The 22,854-nt window shown below is 39.9% G+C and overlaps 1 protein-coding gene across 4 annotated transcripts in view; it reads left to right on the top strand.

Moving 5' to 3' along the window:
- LOC146001912 (breast cancer anti-estrogen resistance protein 3 homolog) overlaps positions 1 to 22,854 on the top strand; it is a 256,008-nt gene that overhangs the window by 168,488 nt on the left and 64,666 nt on the right. For 3 of the 4 annotated variants that reach the window (XM_083139638.1, XM_083139632.1, XM_083139646.1), the window contains one exon: positions 3,572 to 3,650. In XM_083139638.1, coding sequence (XP_082995764.1) covers positions 3,572 to 3,650 — 79 coding nt within the window. Of the gene's footprint in view, positions 1 to 3,571; positions 3,651 to 19,935; positions 20,168 to 22,854 lie in introns of those variants that run through there. The other variant, XM_083139655.1, reaches the window with a different exon arrangement.

Raw genomic sequence — 22,854 nt, 5'->3', positions numbered from 1 at the left:
GCTGTTTGTGTTTAGGATTATATTGGGATCATTTCTGCTTTGAAGGTCAAGAAGGACGTATTCAGCCGATCACTGCTTTGTATAAATAAGTCGAAATATATGATTTTCTGTTCAATTTGTAGGTTTATTTTTCGCTGTTCCTTGCGCAAATTGTTATTAGTTTATGTAAGTCCGATGTCATTACAAATACTTTTTAATTTGCAGAAAGACTAAAACAAATTGTCATGCATTATTAAAACGTGGGAAGTAACAGACGGGATAACACAATTAACAATAGATTAGAGTGTTTTCGCCGTGCTGTCGACTACTTTCCTCCCTGTTTTTTGGACTCGTTTACGGCGGAAAATGTCGTAAATCTCATATCACCTACCTTCTGACTATTCTTACAAAAGCCCCCTTTTCGTTATAATTTTCGGAATGTTCCAAAAGAACATCATCATCACCACAAGTATTAACTAAGGATGACCAGATCCAGACCACGGGTAATAATGTATCCGGATACCTACCATTGGAAACCAGGTTCTGGCCGAGCACGTATCTAGAAATGTATTTCGGGGGAAGGGGGTTGAACCAAGTTCCTAAAAATAATAATAAATTAAAACAAAAATAATTATAATTATATTAAATTAATAAAAATAGTAATAATTAAAATATTCAAATTAACTAATACTATATTTTTATAACAGCTTGTATTCATTATGTAGCTTACGGATAGTTAAGCTCTGCAATATTTGAAAAAGAAACAACTGCCCTGTTAAGAAAATTAATGTCAAGTAGATAAAAAAATATTTATCAAAAAAGGATGTTAGATCCAGTTGACGAAAAATAAAGTTCCTGGTAATATTTTATGCAATTAACATAAGTATTGATACATTTTGCATAAATCTCTTTTGGTATTGTCAAGATCGTATGATCCCAATATAATCCTTACCTTCCAACAAGTTCGGTGAAAATAAAGAAACCTTGATTAAACAACAATTAAATTTACATTATTTAATCTTAGTTGTTTCATTCTAGTACTTAATAAATCTTTCTGGGTGGTCCGACCCCCAGGACTCCCTCTCTAAATACGTCCTTGGTAACCCCCCCCCCCCATTCTACTTTTCTCGACAACTTTTTTCTGGTTTTAGCATAAACACCGAATTACGTGATTCGTCCTCTGAAAAACTTGGTGCGATACATACATTTCGCATGGTGAAAAAGTTTTCGTAAACAAATTAGAGTAAGGAAAGTGACCCACTGCTTACGCGTAACCTGATATTTCCCAGATGATTCCTGGAACTTGACCCCACGGCCATACTCCATCCACACCCCCATTTCTTCCTCTCACCCGCCTCCCACTCGTGAAAATCTGTCTAAAAGGCAGCCGCGAGAGGAAGCGCTTCTGGCAGGAGGAAGAAATGTCAGGAAGTGCCCAAGAAAATTGCCGCGGGAATACTTCAAGAAAATAAAATAATCTTGGGCGGAGAACAGATGGACAGTGGTTGAATCCAAATGTTATTGATTGATTTGTTTTCTTGTAATTGGATTTTCTAACACTTTTGGCTAGCAGGTAAAGTTCCTCCTGCATATAGTACCGTGCCGTGAAGGCACATTTAGGGGATGTGGGGGTAGGGCCTACACATTCCTGATCTCGGCCATTTTGAGGGTGATGTGATCAGCACCACGCTCCGGTCGCCTACACCTACCCAGTGTTGCCACCAGGTACCCAGATCACCAGAGTCTCTCTTTGCGAAGACAATGTCGGAATAGGCGGAAAAATTTCGACCATAGATCAAGAGAACCCGGGTCTCCCACGTGACACGCACATTAGACTTTTTTCAAAGGGTATACATACCTCTAAGCGGTAGTATACACCATTATTGACTTTTTCCTCAGTTTTACACATGTCATATTTTAACAAATTCTCTGTTTAGTCATTTTTACAAACACAAACATCCATGTCTGGGATTCGAACCCGGTACCTCTGGCTTCGTAGCGCGCTGCGCTGACCACCAAGCCACGGAAACCGAGAAAACTGTACCGGCCGGCTAGACCACCACAGCTTTTCTTTTGGCTAATACAGGTTTTAGATAATTGAAATATGATATTAGAGTAAATACAACATTTCCTGTGTATAATGATTTATTTCAATAGTGATAAATGATAAGACCGAAAAGCGAAACTATTGATCTAAGGGACTATTATTTGTCAAGGTTCACAATCCGAAATCGGGATACTTCGTTCTGAGTACCTGGTTCTCTAAGGTTTGGGATCCGGCTATTTTCGGAACTGGGTAATCCGGAACCGAAATGTTTTCCGTCACCTCTGGTGTAATTAATCCTCGATCGACTAGCGTATATCTCTTTGGTAAGAATTTGTAGATCTATCTCAGGAAATGCAAAACGATTTGTATAGAATATATTAATTATTGGTAAACTTCTGGAATAATCTACTGCCATTGGAAACTACTGCCCAGCGCGTTGAGTGCTTGGCCACAAATAAAATAGTCTTGACTCTGGATCTGGAAGCCCAGACAATCGAAAGAATTCACCACGCAGAACAAAGAAAAACATAAGCTGGTGGAGATTTTCAAAATATGAGAAGTTTTTGTATTTGACAAATTGTATCTTTGTAATAATCAAAGAATAAAATTGCACTGAAAATAATAACTTTTTGTGTAAACATTGCACTTAAAAACCAGATATTCATAAAATTATTATTAATTAAATAAATATAATAATTAAAGAATAGAATTGCACTAAAGGGCGATCTTTTGTATGCACGTTGCACCAAAACAAGATTTTCATAAAATTATTATTAATTTACATTTTGGATTAGTAATTTATTAGAAACACCTAAATGTCCTAAAATGGAATTTATAAAGTTCTAAGTCTCTGTTTTTAACACCTAACAATTCGTTCTCTAGTGATAACGGAAGAACGAACCTGGAATTCATTGCTTACAAGACAAAGTTAAAATCGCGGAATACAGAAGGTCACTAAGTTCGGGGATGAACCGAACGGGGATGAACAGAATTCTTTCGTCCAGAATATCTGCCATCAATAAGTTGGTATTTAAAAAAGATGGAATTTATCTTCATTCCCAAATCCTGTCAAGTCCAAGAAACTTTGTATGGAAAGATGCCACCCGATGTCAAGAGCATTAATTCCGGATTCTTTGGCACTGACACTGCTACACTACAGCCACATTACTGAAACCTGCAACAAATAAACTTGGTTAGTTTTCCAACATTTTGGCACCACTTTCACATCTACATTGCATATAGCGGATATGAATAAAGTTTGTAATCAGGGAAAGACTTCTGGGACACCCTGTATATCTTTCCCACCCTCTCTCTCTTGTTTTCTCTCCCCCCCCTCTCTCTCTCTGGGCTATAGCCCACCGTTGCCTATCCGGCAGCGAAGCCCCTGAATAAGTGCCAAGTCAAGTCGTACCCCTACTGCATTTTCACAAACTCTTAGCGTGCATTTCTCCTCAAGAGCGTGGGTTACGAGTTAATAATGCCTGTCTCTGTATGTGCGTGTGTGTATGTATGTATAATTGTTCTAAGACGGGTTTATCTTTACAGGTTCTAAGAGGAACGCCGATAAAACACAGAGGCACAGTGTTGCAGTGGATAGCAGTCGCCACGTGCAGCAGAATGGAAGGTAAGTGCGAGTGTGTGTGTGTGTGTGGGGGGGGGGGTGTCCATGTATGAAAACTGTACGTTCCTGTTAGGCTGGTCAGTGAGTTGGTTCAGTTTTTATCAAAGAAAGGTTTGTCATCAGATTTTTTTTAAAGATGTTATGAAGCTGCAGATAAAAGTCAATGACAAAGGTGTGATTGAAGATGCAAAATTTAAAACTTTTGGTTGCTGCGATTCCTTTAGCTCTACAAGGTAAAGATATCCTCGGATCTGCTCAAACGGGAACAGGAAAAACTTTGGCGTTGCCTTCCATATTGAAACGTGAAACTCGGCAAAACAATTGCGAATCGCGTTGTGGCGCGTGACTTCCGATGGCATCAGTGTTATTCAGGGTTTCAGAATTCTCTTATTTCTGATATGTATGTTTCTTATTCTTTCTTTTCTTTGGTGTTGTGATTATAGAGTGCAGATATTTCCTTATATTTGCCCTTTTCATTGCTGTATAGTAAAACCTAGGCGTTAATGTTTTAAATTCATTTCATGTCATTTCCAATCTGATAATACATTATTATAGTGCATATAATTATTATAATGTATTCTCGGAGAGTTCAAGGGTTCGGTATAAATACATAATACTGTATCGATGCAAAATTTATGCAATATTTTACCTATTTTGTTAGATTTTTAATTTTATTATTTTCCTTATTCGCCGTATTAAAGTAGCAAGCTTATCTCTGTTGCAAGTTTTGTGCAACAATGATTTTTTAAAGTACCTTTGTTGTCTAACTGGTTAGTTTTTAGTTATTAGATTGATTGATCGATTTAGTTTATTTTGCTTCGCGTTTTGTGCCTCTTGGCTAATTTGCGAAGATGGGGGATGAGTGATGAAATTGATGAATTCACAAACAACCAAGCCCAAGCGGGATTAGAACCCGGGACCCTGGCGTCGCAGCGCGATGTGCTAACCACTCGGCCACAGGGTCCAGCTTTAGTTATAACTCTAGTTATAACTAGTATGCGGGTTATATATATATATATATATATATATATATATATATATATATATATATATACACACACACACAGTAAAATCGTGTGAAATAGGCACCAAAATGCTGAAAACAGGCACTTGTATACACACCAAAATAGGCAATACGAACTTGTTGTTAATTTCCGTAGTTGCGCACCGTTTTACTTGAATTTTCTATACTCTTTTGTATTTTTCCCTTTTTTTTCGTCACTTGTGGCTGATGGAGGGAACAATCTGAAAGCTTTAACTGGCCTGAGTAGCAAAAGAAAGCGGGGATACGTACAAAAAAAAAATGCATTCTTAGGCAAGAATTTGCAAATTAGGCACTAATCCTCAAATTTATATGATAAAAATATGTTACAGGCTCGAAATAGCATGAATCAAATTTAAAACATGAAAGTTTATTACTACAAAGGAATGAAGGTGCAAGGCAAATAGCAAATATCCCTACTCCAGTGAAAACCAGCTCCACTTTCGGTGACTGTTCTTGCGGATTCCTGACATCCGATGTGCACTCGCCCGGAAATAGCTGCCATCGTTCCCCCCATTCTTTCTGCATTGCAAAAGGTCTGAGCTCAGGTGCATCATCCCAGTGTTGCCAGATGCTCACGTCAAGCTTTCGCGCTTCAACTTGTTTGGCGTTGCGGAGCGACTAGGGTGGTCACAGAGATGATATTTTTTTAATTTTCGCGATCGATAGATTCTGTGTCTGACGATCAATCCACTTTGACGACATTCCACCACTATCACCGCAATAGCTATAGTTCTTCACAGTCCCACTTTTTCTCTAATCCTATTCTTATATTCTTCAGCTTCTGTTTTTGTTTCGGTATTTCCTTTCAGCCTTTCTCTATTTTTATTCTTCCTCTCTTTTTATATTTCCCTCACTCCCTCTCACCATCTTTCAAGGTGTAAAGGGTGACCTTCTCTGAAGCCACTCACACGTCAACCTCACTTCCACGCAGTTCACCCCGGTAACTGCAATATTGAGTGACAACGAGGCTCTGGCGTCAGCCCATAATCCTGTGCGGGATTTGTGATTGTCTTTCATCCATATCATAACCATTCATCCTCATCTTCGCGATTAACCGAAAGTAGCAGAGAAACGATATAAAATAAACCAAATCTACCAATCCCTCCATTTCTCTTTTTCATATTTCACCATCTCTCTGTCTTTCTCTATTTCTCTTTCCCATCTTTCAAACTTTCTTTCTCTTGATAGATCTCTTCTTTATCTTTCGCTACCGTATTGCGCTCTTTCGCATCACTTCTCATTTCTCTATTGTGTTTCCTCACTCCACATATCTTTTTTCTGTTCTCTTTCCATCCTTCTGTTTCTTTTCTGAGCATTTCTCTATTCCCTGTTTTCGTCTTTCCTATCCCGCCACCAGGAGCGTATATTCTAGGCTATCTGCGAAGCCTGAAGTCTAGAGAATAAAATACAAGAGAAAAATCGATCAGAAATTGTAAATAGAATTATTCACATCAGTGAGATGATGATGGTGATTCTGAAGTTGACTACCTGATTTCTTATGAGTTGGCTACCCGATTTCTTATGAGTTGGCTACCTGATTTCTTATGAGTTGGCTACCTGGTTTCCTATGAGTTGGCTACCTGGTTTCCTATGAGTTGGCAACCTGGTTTCCTATGAGTTGACAACCTGGTTTCCTATGTGTTGGCAACCGGGTTTCATATGAGTTGGCAACCTGATTTCCTATGAGTTGGCAACCTGATTTCCTATGAGTTGGCAACCTGATTTCCTATGAGTTGGCTACCTGATTTCCTATGAGTTGGCTACCTGATTTCCTATGAGTTGGCTACCTGATTTCCTATGAGTTGGCTACCTGATTTCCTATGAGTTGGCTACCTGATTTCCTATGAGTTGGCTACCTGATTTCCTATGAGTTGGCTACCTGATTTCCTATGAGTTGGCTACCTGATTTCCTATGAGTTGGCTACCTGATTTCCTATGAGTTGGCTACCTGATTTCCTATGAGTTGGCTACCTGATTTCCTATGAGTTGGCTACCTGATTTCCTATGAGTTGGCTACCTGATTTCCTATGAGTTGGCTACCTGATTTCCTATGAGTTGGCTACCTGATTTCCTATGAGTTGGCTACCTGATTTCCTATGAGTTGGCTACCTGATATCCTATGAGTTGGCAACCTGATATCCTATGAGTTGGCAACCTGATTTCCTATGAGTTGGCAACCTGATTTCCTATGAGTTGGCAACCTGATTTCCTATGAGTTGGCAACCTGATTTCCTATGAGTTGGCAACCTGATATCCTATGAGTTGGCAACCTGATATCCTATGAGTTGGCAACCTGATATCCTATGAGTTGGCAACCTGATTTCTTAGGAGTTGGTAAACTTATTTCTATTCACAGCCTAGGACCACGTGACATAGTGAGATAGCCCAGATCAGCCCGCCACGTCTTCTAAATTTATCTTTCCGTAGCTCCAGTTTCATCTTTCTCTGTATCTCTCCTCTCATGTCCTTACCTACATCCATTCTCTCTCTACCCCTCTCCCCTACAAAAAATCTTGAAAGTATTCAAAGCAATATTTCATAAAGTGAACCCAGAAACCCGGCATTTATTGAGACCCCGTGAATACTTGCAGCATCACTTCTCGCCCACCAATACCAAACCAACAATACCAAACCAATCGGCCGCCTTGAGCAGAGGTGAAGCTAGGAAAATACAATGCGACCCACGCAGATCCTCAAACCAATAACTTGTCTCGACCGCCCATGCACTCTACATCTTCCGTGTAGATCCTTTCGTCACCAACATGGCGAATGTCGAATATAACTTACGATAACAATCCCACATGCACGAGCTTCAATAAATCACCTACAGCATTTGCTTTCTCGAGGGCCCGTGCTTGTTCTCGACGCCCACATGAATGACCCTGCATATATCTAATGGTAAGCACATTCTGAATGAGGTGGAGATCATATTTGCGTTCTCAGGTCGTGATGTGCTACATTCTAAGTGCTTGAGGCGTTTCATGTAGGGTGTGATTTGTACAGTCAAAGCCAAAGATGTGTGAATATCAGGGCGGACTTGCCCTCCGGGGACAACTGGCAATATCTCTGTACACCTTCTGCTGGTTAGCCAATGTTCTCAGGATCGTTCAGAAAACACGCATTCACAGCCAGTAATTTATCACCCCAACACTTCCTAGCACTCCCCAAAGTTTCCTCAACGTCCCCCAAAATTTTACACACGCCCAATTTATGACCATTTGGCTCTAAATTTATTCTTATACCCACCCCTAAATGAGATCCTCCAGATGGAATATTCTTGATAAACTGTTCGGTGCCTTTTTGTTCCTATTGTTCACACCCACAAAATAACAGAAACACAGAGTGATTTTCAAGGCTTAAAAGGAACAACAATAATAAAGAACACAAACATAGGCAGCGGTGACTGAACAGCGCCCTCTCTAAGGCAGTTATTTCTATAATATATACTACACGTGTCGCACTTGAGTTCACTGATGTGTTGGTGTTGGGCTACGTTGTTTGTTTTGCTGATGGTTTTAAGAATTTTAAAAATTGGTTCAGTTTCAGAGTTGGATGGTTCTGTAATGTGACCAAAATATGTTATATGGCTTAAAGGGGCGACCTTTTCGGAAGATACCAAAATGCCAACCTCGCTTCCTGGACTGCATTTGCAGACTAGCGAAGTTCTGGCGTCTGGACTCACAGTCCATATATAATCTTCTGCGGGGCTCATGTTGTGTCGTCTGCATATATGTTTGTGATCGTCCCTTCATCCATCTGATCACGATTCTACTCATCTTCGCGATTAGCCAAAAGTGGCAGAAAAGCGAATTAAAATAAACTAACTCAATGAATCAATATTTGGCCATATGTTGTGACGGTTTTTTTTGTCACCTAGTTTTTAGTTTATGTGAGTGTATCTTTGAAATTTGTAATACTGTAACAACTTTCGGTAGCCAGTTGTGCTTTTTGAATTTTCTTGGATTTTCGGTGTTCTGGACAGCGAGGGTAGGAAAGCAATACGTGTCGTGGAATGTTTTGACACTAAGGGTGACTTTTACGTGTCCAGCGATAGGAAGAACGTCCCAAGATGCCGACCGAGGGTGAGTTCGTTTCGCAACATGTGTGAAGATTGCTCTTCTCTTTTTTGCCCCAGACCCCAAGTGACAAGCTGAAGGAAGGTGGAGAAAGAAAACCGTCCAGCATTTTTTCGAAGCTAACGAACCCCGGGACGCTTAATTTTTGAAGTGTCCAGTTTTTCTTAAATACCCCTGGGCTCGAGCGGGCCGATACAGTTTGCCGCCGGGATCCGACCGAACACTATCTCCGCGTCACTTGCGGCAAGATACAGAACTTTGTTTGGTTTAACTTTTCGACCGAATGGTGTGAATTGTCGTGAATGCGTTACCAGTGACAGTGCCAGAGATTGAGGCAGTGATAATTATGTGTTTCACGTGCTCCAGATGTGTTGTTTTTTCCTTTTTTGAAAGGAGGGACAGTGAATAAACATGGCCGGCTAAAACTACGAGAGGAAGGGGACCCTCGGGTTTCCCGATTACTGCTGCCATGAAACAAAGAAGACAGCGCCACGACGCTCGCTTAACGACCCCTAACCTGAAATGAAAGCCACGCCACAACGACAGCTCGAATCGCCGACCTATGTGAGAGACGACAGCCACTTCATCAGTACAATGACGCCGATGCCGGTATGACAGATGTACGCCGAGAAAAGAAGAAGAAGAAGAAGAGAGATGAAACGACGACAGCCCTGGACGACGCCGACGTCACGCGTATCACCGAACGGCCATTGAAGCCATGATCGGATGCGACGCCACGGGCAGACGGATGGAAGCGAAGCGGTTTTTCCCCCCTTATCTTCGTCGCCGTTATGGAAAAAGGAATAAAAATGAATGTTACGTCGAAGTGACAGATTCCGCCCATCAGGAGGGCAGAATTGCATAGCTACAGTGCCGTGAGGGCCGTCGGGACACCGTGACGAGAACCGTCGTCATCAGCGGGAACCACGCCGCCATTGAGTCGGTATAGTATTTGCCAGTTATCTCTTTAGGTTGAGAGTGAACCATTGTCCACCCACGTCGCCACTGTTCGTCATAAGACAAAGCGAAATTAAATTGAACAACGTTGCCTGCAATAACTAATTATTTTGGCCAATCTAATCAAATGTTCTATAAATCTTCCAAATTTTGAGAACATATTTCGCTCGCCTTTCGAAATATATATATATGTGGACGTGTGGGTGTGTGTGTGTGTGTATGGGTGGAGTGGGAAGGGGTGACATGTAAAAATAATCGAAAACGACCGATATTAAATTCCGCACAAACAGACATCCGTGACTCTATGCAATACCGCACAACGATAGTGTTCCTCGGGTTCTCTAGCATTCAGGCTGATATGATTTTGTGTTGCGAAAACTACCTATATTAGTGTGGGAACGCTAACATGAATAGCGACACTCCCAATGCTGTTCTACTTCAAGTTCATCATCTATCGGCATGGGGGTGAGAGGGGGTGAAAAATAAAATGCCACAAATGACCTAGTTAATGTCGAAGCTAATTGGCGACATTCACGATCACATTTAAAATTAGTAACATTTTACACAATAGTTAGAATTCATTATTTTCCTGTGTAATACAAGATTGGGATAAATAAATACCCGTGCAACGCCTGGTAATCAGCTAGTATTGTATAAATGTAAAAGAACTACGACTTATTATTGTTTTTCCTATCCTCGCGCCGAGTATTTCTATAATTAATTATTGGTTTGTTTTAACTTTTACCATGCTCTTGATATATATATATCAGAAGCGTGCGGTAAGGAAAAGCGGGGCAAGCGCCGCTTGCGTTGTTCAATGCCTCTATACACATTAGAATGGAATTTATTTACTATAAGATATTTACATTGCAGAATTTTAATTTCCTCTATTTTCTGTTCTTTTGGCTTGAAACATAAACCGGCTACACCCTTGACGACGCTGGGCGATGCGGCACGACTGACCGCGTTAGAAGAAGAGGACTGCTCGCCTTTCTCCCCGCTTTTCGAGCGACTTATGCAGTTCTTGCATGGACACTGTCCATCCCCGTTTACGAAGAGAAAAGGCCGAGGGCAAGCAACACCAAGACCGCATCTGTCTTTGGCAAGGGTGTTGGAAAGAATTCGTCCACACTGGCCACAAGTGTTGCTAACTTCCAGAATTTTCTGTGCATCCGGAGCACCATATAATACGGTACGATTTTCATGTTTCAAACTCTATAGTAATCAACAAATTACATTATGAAGTTAGCCAGTGATCACCAGTCGTATGCTATTTATAAGAAATGAAATCACAGCCGGTACTTGAACATATTCGTCATGTGGTCTGTTACTCGGAAATATGGAGGGTATGTAACACTGCAGGTTAGGGTGAAAAGGAAGGTTAATTTAGAAGCGTGGGTGCTGCTGTTGCGTGTTGTTTTTTACTGTGATATTGTGCTGTTTTTTTTCTGTCGTGTTTTTGTACCTGGTGTAAAATTACATTGAAAATTTCCGCCATGGTTGACATATCAGAAGAGCCATCAATTTGCAGTGCTGCAGGTAAGGCCTTGATTAGGGACCTTCTTTCAAAACCATTCAGTTCGAGAACATATGGTGTAAAGTTGGAGCTTGTGATCGTGAATCATGAGCGACCGTGTCCTGAACTGTGCATAACCAAACCAACTAAGAAAGATGGGAAAGTTTTCATTAGGCAGTTTAAAACATCTCAGTACAACAATATTATGTGGCAGCAATGATCTTAATAAATTATTTTGTTGGCCATGTGTTTTGTTCAATACAAATTTAGGAACAAGCTACAGTGACTTGAGCAATTTTTATAATGCAGTGCAAAGACATGAACGTTCCCAGAATCACATCTGCGCTTGCATCCAACTGAAGACAAGTCATGATTCATAATTCTAGCCAAGTAAGAAACCGAAACCCGTCCGTTTATTTAAGATTGAAACTTTATGCTAATAGGATGTTTATTATTTTTAGGGTTAAAAAAGAACGTAATTTAATTTACAGTTGCCCTCAAATATCAAGTAAATCATTATTTTTTTCATGGTTGAAATTTACAAGTTTATATCGAGAGGCTTTTTTCTTCTTTATAAACCTTCAGCGAAGATTTGATTTTACGGTATGTATGCACTTCACACACTCAAGCGCGATACTTCACCATTATGCACATTATTGTAGATAGGGATGTGTGTAGGCCTATATTATATTTGAAATTGTTATAATTAACCGAAACGAAAAATTAACCCATCGCTTGCCTATCACGAAAGGTCACGGCACGCCCCTGATATATATATATATATATATATATATATATATATATATATATATATATATTGCAAAACTAGCGACTAATCAACATAACCATCTTAACCATTTTAATATGTCCTAGTTTTTATTACCGTAGCTATTATTATCATCAGTAATTGTGTATTTGTAATCAGTTAATTTCCTAATGTCCTTCATTTAGTGTATACTTGATTCTCTTTGTAAAGTAGCGCCTCGACAAATGTAATTTTAATTAATGTTTACTTCTGGAAACTGTAACGCCACCTAAAATGCTTCCGCCCAAAGAATGGACTTGGAAATTCTATCTTTGTCTTTTCTGTCTAAAGTTAGGGAGGGTCACGTGAACCGCTGAACCAATCGGCTTTGACCATTTGCCGTGGTGAGGGGAAATTCTCGTGGTATTCTGCGTTGCCAAATGTATGCCTGACAGCAAAAGTTCGGCGTTATTGTGCGGTTTGTTTGTGATTTTTTTTTTCGTATCTGTGATTTTTATACTGAAAGATGATGAGCCTAACGCGAATACACCGGCGAAATCGGAAGAAAGAAAAAGTTGTCGGGCGTGGTATTCCTCTGCGTGGCCAGACTCGTGAATTAGTATGTGCAGTGCGAGATTATTTTGAAAATGAAAGAGATAATAATGGCCCTTTGATTCCGTTTAAAAAAGTGATTTGAAGAACAGCAGCTGCTCTGGGAAATATCAGAACGTCCGTGATGTCCATCGGGAAGGAAAAGTCCCGCTGAATGGAGACAGACGCATCATAACATGCTATAGTACCAATGGAGTAAGCAGGATTTTATTTCGGAGGGTTGGAATTGTAAATGTGGATGTTACAAAGCTGCATTTTCCCCAGTGGGGCGGAATAAGTAATAAAACATTTCATAATTATTACAGTTGAACGGATATCCACACCCATGCTGATTCTCTTACCTATCTCACCGATACCCTTGTTTAAAATAGACGCGTATTAATTAAAAGCTGTTCCAAATATTTACAAATATTAGTGTGTAAGTAAATACTTCCAATTGTGTGTATCAATTTATTAGGGTTGTGCTTTAAACGGAAGAATTACATCAAAATCTGAAAATACTATTACGTAATCACAAAATACACTTTTCCATACAACATTGGTTCAAAATAACGGAAACTTAGAATTATGCATAAATTCAAGGACAACCTGAAAGTGCTTGCTGCATATTTGCAAGCCTCGCGAAAGATTAAAATGTTGGAAAAGTATCGACCGGTGTCGGTAAATATAATCCAACCGATATCTTCCGATACTGATACCACGGTTAAAAGTGGTTTAAAGACAAAAATGATATTTGGGAGGCTGATTTAAGAGGTTCTTCAGTTACCAATTTGGTTTTTCCTGATTTTTTTTATACTTTTAGTTGAAACTTTTGAATTTCTCAAAATTTCGGGAGGGAACTGCAGCCCCATGAGTACCCCCTCGACCCAACCACCCATTCTATATCGCATAAATTCTGAATTCAACCTAAATCTCAGGATCTTACTAAACATGCTGTAGATACTCTTGTGAGGATATCAGTAAAACACATAATGTTCGTTCACTTCCAATCAATTTACAATTCACTATTTGATATCGCTGTGTAGACAACAATGAAATTAATATAAACTATAAAGGATGGATAATATTGAGTAATCTGAACTCGACGTGCAATTTTAACTGCCGAGCAAAACGAAATATGCCACGACAAGTAACTGGACCCTAAACCTTGATTGCAGTGAGATGTTCATACGAAGAGTCTCCACAATACCCTAGAAACAATTCTAACCCTCCACAATAATTCCGAGTTTTCAGCTCATCGTCCCCCCCCCCTTTCCATCCTCGAGAGAGTCCACCCCCAAAAAGGCTAAGCACGGCGAAGCCGGTTGCCGCGGTGTAGCAAGCGAATGCGTGGGTCTCCGCCTCCCTGCCTCTGCCTGAAATGCGAGCGAGTGAAGGGTGCATGTTGACAGGAAAGATGTCCTGTACGACTAAAAAAAAAAAAGACTCTCAGACGTTTGGCAACACCGCTTTCCCCCCTTTCACACTAGCACAAGTGGAGACGAAAAGTCTGGGGTTCCTCAAGTCCAAACTCTAGCCGGAGCGACTTTACCTAACCGTGTCTCGTAAGTGACGGCGCTATGCCCCGCGTATGTACATCGAACCATAAGCAAGCCTAAGGGGCTAGTAGAAATTCCAAATGTTGAAAGTACGTGGAAGATAAACAAAAGAGGCGATTTGCTATCTTGTCATGTGTAAAGGTATCTTGCGTTTACCCCTGCAGCATGAGTGTATTGTGTTTATTTTTACCCAATACACGTATATATTCGTTGCTCTAGAGGTGTTCCTGATTCATTTATATATAGATGTATATCCCGATTATGGTCAATATTTTGGTGTTAGTTTTGAATTGAAGCTGTATAACTCGTCTCAATTGAATCGAAGGGTTATTGTTTATTATTACAACAATTATTATTATTATTATTATTATTATTACTACTACTACTACTAATGAGAGACAACACCACTTTATGCGCGACGTAGCTCACCGCTGGACCGATCCAGTCACATGAAACCTGGAATCAACAGTTACCTGGTGGTAGAATTCGCGTTTCCTTAACGGGAGAGGTAAACCAGGGACCGACGACCGTCCAACCGGGCAGCCGCGGAACCCTGAACCAACGGACCGACGAAGCGTCTAGAACTAGTGGTAATGTTGTGAACAGAGTGCATTGGACATTTGTCAGAAGAATTGCTTCCGTAATGTTTAGCCATGGAAAATTCTACAAGAAACACTTCCGTAACGTTTCTGCAAGGAGAAATGCTACAGGAAATGCTTCCGTAACGTTTCTGCTTCTGTGATATTTCTGCAGGATGAAATACTACAGGAAATACTTCCGTAACGTTTCTGCAAGCAGAAACTCTGCAGGAAATCCTACCGTAACGTTTCTGTTAACAGAAATGCTGTAGGAGATACAGTACTAGCTTTCCGCGAAGTTTTTGTTATCATAAAATGTGACAAATCGTGGCTATTCTGTAAGCAGAAGTTCCAGAAGAAATGTTTCTGCAGGGAGAAATGGTTCCCTAGCGGATGTGCAATGTAATGCCGACTATAAGGCCATCATTATTAGAGCTTTGCAGACAGATTGAAGGGGAAGGGGAAGGGGAAGGGACAGTGTGCAAATAGACCGTAATCATATTTCATTGTCAGCCAAGAGCTAACAACAGACAATGGCCGTAAATGACAACAAAATGGGACAACAATGTGGGTTCCGGTCTCATCCAGAACTCATCTTCCCACTGGGAATGGTTTATGGCGTCCATCCACGAAGATAGATTCTGGGAATCACAAATGTCAAATGAACCATTCCGCGTGTGACCCACCTCTCGTCTGAAAATAGCTCGGGCGTCCCTGCACAGTGTTGCCATACCCAGAAATGATGATTCTCCTAGGAAATTTCCTTCTTGTTTATCATAATTGCACAGAAACAAATAAGTATGTCTTTATCAGAGATGAAAACTTACATTTCCATTGTAACATTGCGCTTCCTTTAAGGGGCACCTTAAATATATTTTAAATAAATATCATTTACGGGCCAACAACGAACCGCATTTATGGCCAACAATACAACAAAGGATGCACCCTTGGCATGAAGTACCAAGAGGAATATTCTTTCATGAACCAACAATGTCCAAAGTATATTCAAGTTTTGTTTTAATTCCATCTTATGCACAGGTCCGCTGACCGGAACTGGACCTACAGTTTGAAGTGGGATCCGAACGACAATGTGCCTCCATTGGGGATCTAACCCGGGACACCTTAATTACAAGGAGACAGCGTTACTGCTACGTCATCGGGAAGGCTCTTGGACAACAATGAACAGAGGAGTTTCTTGTTTTATGGCGAAACAATGCACCTAATGAAATTTCCACTTGTGGCAAATGTACTGAAGAAAATTTCCATTTACGTGGTATTACTATTATGCATTATCTGAATAGGGTAAGCTACACAGTATTTCCTTTAAACAACATTAATGCAAATAATGGCTTGATGCCCTAGAAAAACTATTTCGGAGGAAAATAAGACAAACTGCAAAAAAAGTACATGAATACATAAAATGTTATACAGTAGCACGTAAAATAAAGGAATGGAACGTTACTTAATCTTGTTTGAATGGAAAACTGAATTTAAAGATGTATGAGTACTTAGGGAAATTTTCATGTATGTGGCAACTGTACTAAAGGGAATTTTTTGCGGACATTCCCTACACACTGCAGCAGACACTTCGTTGGCAGCGCATCGAGTGTTCGATTCACGATCTCTCCATCGAAGGTTCCGGGTTCTAGTCCCAGCCTGTGTATGAGCGTTCCATAGCGAGCATGCTTTCATCACCAAAAGTTACAGAAAGCAACGTAAACATGGGAAAGTGGCGCGCTACATGGTAAAATCGCAACGAGATAGCAACACTGATAGTCCTTCATCATTAGACTGCCTTCGTAATTTCACTTCAACTTACCCCTCACCCTCCAACTCCTGATCTCCATGTCCCCGAGCCATTTTTGAAAGCCGGGTCGGAGACTCCAGACGGAGGCTGTTCGTTACGTAAAAGGGGGAGGGGGCGAACAATGGCATCTGCCCCCCCCCCTTCCCACCCGGTCATCGGCCCTCTTTGTCTCCAGGGAGATGCACCCTTGTAGGTCGGTTGCCAGGTTACAGGCGGCTTTCCAGTTATACCGGGTCGCCCGCGGTTGTTGTTCCCCATTCTGGGTTCTGGGAGATTGTCAGATGCGATGTAATGGAACCAGGCTTGCTTGGTTGGGGTCAGTGGCGTGCCCAAGCGTTTCTCTTTGGCCCAGTATTCCTAAAAGAAGATCGTCGAAAGCAGGACAATGTGGCAAAACGAGGGCTGACTGCTAAAAGAGAAAAGTATACTCCCCCCCCCTTCCCACACACACTTTTAGAACGCGCCACTGGTTGTGGTCTTGCGTTCAAGATTCTTCTACCGGAGTAACGTCTATTTACTTTACACTAGAGTGTAAGTGTGACGTCGAAACTGTCAACACTTTGAGACTAGTAGCTCAAGACAGAATACACACCCATATGTAAACAAAACAATTAAAGAGCTTACTTATTTATACACTCCTCAAAAAAAGTTTGAATATTGTTACATTAGGTACAACAACATGTTTGGAATATTATTATGTTACGCAATAGGTGATAGGCACAGTGGCATATGTCGGCGAAAGGACGAGAACGTCCACCAGACAGATATCATGTGCTGTTGCATTCCAAGGCCGTGTCTATCACCTATTGTCTAATGTAACAATACTCCAAGCTTTTTGTGAGGAGTGTATATTGAGAAAATTTTAAGATACAGCACAAATTTTACTCTGAGATTTTCAGCAGTGAAAAGAGCAAAATTAAAAACAACAAAATAACACACAAGATGGTATAGTAGCCTACTCTTTGATATTACGTATTTACCAGCATTTTTTTTAATGGAAGTATTATTTTATTGTAGGCTGTACCTTCTACATAATATTACAAGTTTAACATAAATATGCAATTCCCATGCTGGAAAAAGGACCCGGATATATTACAGATAAAATGTGTAAATTAGCACAATCTTTCAAAATATGATTTTAGCTAACTTTAACAGTTTTCATCGATTACTTGGCAATAAACTTGATTGCGCCATCTGTACGACATCACATAGTGGTAAATAATGCCCTAATTTTATGTAAGCACATATTTTTTACTTTCGGTGAATTTCGCTGTTAGAAACCATGTAAACGAATTTTATGTATATATATTTTTTATATATTTTGAGGTAAATTAATATTTTCCGCTTTGAGTATATATTTTTACACAAAATTCGTTATTTGTACATTTTGTTTAGTTGTTACTGATTAGTGCAGATGCATTTGTGAGACAAACATTTCCCCAACAATTCTGTAATTTTTTTCCGACTTTGGCAAGGCTTGTCACCTTACTTGTTTCAAGTCACAAAAATAACACACTCCCAAAAGCAAGGCTTTGTGTGTTCTTTCTTCACTACCACCTATTTCCCACACAATCCCTGCTGTTTCTGGGAATAGTAACTGGAAGTTCAGATAGTGGCCCGAATGTAATTTTCGAGAAATTCACTCGAAAAGAAAATGCACAGGAGCTGAGGAAATGACCTAGAATTACGCAAATCACCATTACGATTTTTCTACATATTTATGTATGCCTACATATTTTACACGCTTTGGCTACATAAAAATCTCGGGACTTTGTGATAAAATAAGTTGCGATAGCCCATTCTTTTGGAAAGTTGAAACTGTTGTGCCTAAATATTATTATGTAATGAATTATCCATTTTCTCCAACTGACACTACGGTATGTATGTATATGTATGTGTGTGTGTGTGTTTATAAACTAAAATTAACTATACTGGAGCGGATCCAAGACGCAACAGCCCTTTGGAGGTCAGAGCCTCCCAAGCTGCTTTGAATTAGGTGCCGCACTGTTGAGTTACATCTCCGCTGTTTCCTCCTTTTCGAGACCACAGTCGATTCCCATTGTTTCAAGTAGCTTCCTAATTGGCCTCACAATACTGGGTCAACTATTACATTTTGAGCTCCCACCGGGGATCGAACCTAGAACCACTTACACCTTAAAGCCTATGCGAGAGCTCTGCGGTGCGTACTTAGTACGTACTGTATTGGAATGTGATCGTTTTATTAGTGTGTTTTCAATTGTATTGCGAGCCCACGGTGTATACATTAGCTTTGGATGTTGGAGAAGATAGTGATGTGCCGTAGACTATAAGTTTACTTCTACATGCATTGTCTACACGTAATGTACGCGTAGATTACATTGGGTTGTAGTTTACATAGACTACGTAGACAATCTAAAGTGCATTAAAATTAACTTTCAATGGTTTCATGAAAGGAAAGTGACATTTTCAACTATATTGGTTCCTAACGAAATGAAAAGAACCCTATTTACAACAAAATTTCTATTACTTTTATTATCAACTATGGAAGAAGATAAATATTATGCAAAAAGAACAACAGATGGCAGTCGTGAGGCAAGAGTGGACTTTTCCCATAATGCACTAGAATATTTCCTGTATTAGGTTTCTTCCTAGGTGAGAAATTGTTCGAATTTGGAAGAAAGAGTATGAAAAGTTCTCCTCGCACATCAGCAACTGATTCGCAGTATAATTGTCTTTTTATTCCATGGCGCCCTTTGCTAAGTTATCACCTTTCGTCATGTTGTTTACATTGCGTAATCTACGTGTATAAAATAGTCTACATGTCTATCGTTGTTTACGCGTAGACCCACATCACGGAGAAGGTAAGATATAGTAAATTATATTATCAATGAATTAGAATGTAATATTTCATCAAACAACGGAACTGTCACCCTTTTGTTATTATTAATAACATGTTCTATGCAGTAGCGTGCCCAGAATTTTCGAAAGTAGGGAGGGTTACATAATATAGTATAGTATTTTATTAGTTAGCCTTCATCTTGCCATCTCTTCCTGCCTTTGACTTTTTTTTTAGGAATACTGCACAAATAGGGTTATGACCCCACACCACTGCTCCTATGGTCAAACTTGAACCCAGCGTAGATCTAATCCGGGACCCCTGACAGCAAAGCACTACGCTGAGACTCACCACGTTTAGAAACCTACGATAACATTTTACCCCCTTTCTGGCCGGTCGTATGTCAATTTTCCCGCTGCTTACGTCACTCACATATGCGCACAAACACGTGCTCTTGGGCGTTTCCATATCGACCCATTCCCCCGCCCACCTCCTCGCCGGCATATATTGACCCCCCGCGCATGTCCGTTGCGCCCCGAAGTGAGAGAGATCAATAAAGAACGGACGAGGAACATCGTCCCGAGGTTCTCTGAGAAAGTGTAATGTGTGTGCTCAGTGAGTGTGCAATGCGTGTGTTCTTCAACGACGAGTGCTCATTGAGAAGGTCGTGGTTGTGAAGTAATGTTCTCCAGGAATATATAACAACAGGCCTCGTCCGTTGCTCGCAGACTACTTCGTGGAAAGGGTGTGTGAGGTGACCCTCATGTCTACCATACGAAGAGGCTCTGAGGGTTGTTAAAACAAGGGGAGAAAAAAGAAGATCGTAACTGGGTGAGTTGGGAGTGTTCTAGAACAGGACATATTGCAGCTTCTGCCTTGTAAAATTGTCTGGGGCAAATTGTTGTTTACCAGTAAACAAAAGGGTGAACGTCAACTTCTTGCTTCACTTGTTGGTCCTGTTCTGTCTTTGTTAACTTAACTTTCACGAGCTTATAAACAAAGAAACTGTACACTTATCTCTTGCTTGAACTCTAATAGGTACGCGCTTTTTTTTTTGTAGTCCTTTCTTATGGTCTGTAAACAAGGCAACAATGTAGCATATTCTGACACGCACTGGATGCGATAGTGAATGTTTGATTTAGTGCTTCAGCTCCAAGCATAACACAATATTTGTTTTCCTTTTGGTTTGAACCTAGCATGTAGGCTGCTTCTGTTTTATTGGTCCGTTTTTAAGGCTATAACGCTATGCATCTTTGAGGCATGTTTTCCCTTCTTGTATCATATTCAAGGAGCACCACACATGATAAATAGGTATATCAACCTACATTTATTATAACCAAGTGTCCTCAGCCTTATGTGTGCAGGTATAGGTGTAGTATGTCTCCACATTGGAAGAAGAATAAAGACAATAAGTGTAGTATGTCTCCACATTTGAATAGGTAGGGAGTTCTTCATTTTTGTGTTTTCTTTCTTTTATTTTCACGTAGGTTAGGTTAGGTTAGGTTAGGAGTGTTCAGTGAACACTGCAAATCAGAAAACTGACACAATCAGGATTTTTAGACACTCCTAACCTAACCTAACCTTACCTTACGTGAAAGTAAAATAAAAAAAAACATGCAAAGAATCAGTCCTTCCGATTTCCGTATGTCGAGAAGGTGGACACACACTGCCGTGATTAAATGTGAAGACCTACTGCACCTATACCATGTGTGCACACCTGGTCGTTACCAGGCGTTTTATTTTAAAGTTGGAGGCGAGGAACTTTAGTGAGGTAACTTTATAATTGTGTCGTCATTGAGAACGTGATTCGTATAAATTGGGAGAAAAGTAGAAAGAGAACTGAACAATATTAATCTACACAACACACCAGCGCGTATTTACCTGGGGATATTGGACTTTGGCCCCCAGAAATGTCCTTCACAATAATATTTAAATTCTCATTTTGCAATGCACGCCCTATATAAAGAATGGCCTAAGTTCCTGAGGTAAAACTATAATCGTGGATTGAGTGGCCTTCAGACATTTATAAACTTGGACAGATAAAATAATTTCACTTCCTCAGAAACGAAAATGTAAATACGCCACTGCATCACACCCTTCGTGGTTTTACAGCCTCCGTACCTTCATCAATATCATCAAATCGTCATTCATTTTCATCATCATCGCGATATGTTGTTATTCAAATTAAAATTTGAAAAGTATAATTGTGTGTCTCTCGCTTATACCATACGTATTGTCATCATTTTTTAAACAAGTACGTCCCTGTGTCACTTTACCTTTCATTCTCTCAGTTTTGGTGTGAGACACACATTTCTCTGTTCCTTTTCCTCCTACTCGTTTACTCTCTCCGTTGCTGCTGTGACTCTTCCTTCGTTTTCTTTCTCTATCTTGTTTTTCTCTTCCCTCGGTCGTCCTCTCGCTCTCTCATCCTTTTCCTATATATCACCTAATCTTTACTCTACCTTTGTTTCTCTCTCTCACTACGTCCTTGTTGCCGTGTTTTCTTCAGTTTTTCTCTCTCTAATTTCCGTCTGTAAGTCCAATTGTTGTCTATCAGTTTGTCTTCTTCGTGTTTTTCTCTCTCTCTTTCTGTTTCTTAGTTTTTTCTTTTATCCTCTCTCTATTTTTCAACATTCTATACCTCGCCTTCTATCTTCCTTTCTGGCGTTATTTTGTTCTTTATTCAGCCTTGTTCCATGCTCTAGAGTCGTTAATGATAACGAAATTGGTGAACTACACACAATAGTTTGTGATTTAACAACGCGAATCCCAACTTGGAAGTCAGTGTTTTATATCAAAAAAATTAGAATTTTCTTCGTCATTCGACGATTTACTAGACGTAGACTTTTTGTTTTACGTAGATGGCACCACTCTCGGATTCAGATATAAGCATGAAATGCTTTTATTTATAAGGGAATTAACTTAGTGTTTCTGGAAATTAAGTGCACATTTTTATTCTTATTAATGTTAATGGTAACTACGAGGAAACCTGAAAAAATTAAGAAACCAAGTAATGAATCATTCTTTCTCGCTCGTAGATGTCTTCCTAAGAAGACATTTTATTATTAATTTTATTACTGTGAGAATAACGAAACAGTAAGCTTGGCAATGGTGTAGATTTTCCCATCCCGTCGACTTTTGTGTTTGTATTTTTGCTATTAAATTCGAATTTCTACCTCAAGTTATTGCATCGAAGAGGAATAATTTTTAAATAGAAAAAATGATAGATTGGGACTGAAATCGAACCCAGAATCTTCAGTAAAGAGATCGTGGAACGATCACTGAATGCGCTCAGCCACCCATGTGGCTGTGGACTTATCACTGGGCAACAATGAGAAATATTTCCAATCCCTATCACTCTTGATAGTAACAACTGAACGCAAACAGTCAGTGCCATAAACGTCTGATTTTCTCGCAGATATTGCACTCCCTGATGGCGTTCGAAAACATAAAATCATACTTGCTTGCTTCACGAGTAAGTTTGCCTTTGAAAATTGTGTGATAAAATTTGTGTTATG

Source organism: Lepisma saccharinum, chromosome 1 (genome assembly GCF_977018435.1).
Source record: "Lepisma saccharinum chromosome 1, izLepSacc3.1, whole genome shotgun sequence".
In the NCBI taxonomy this organism is placed as follows: Eukaryota; Metazoa; Arthropoda; class Insecta; order Zygentoma; family Lepismatidae; genus Lepisma; species Lepisma saccharinum.
This window is presented reverse-complemented; position numbering and strand designations above follow the sequence as displayed.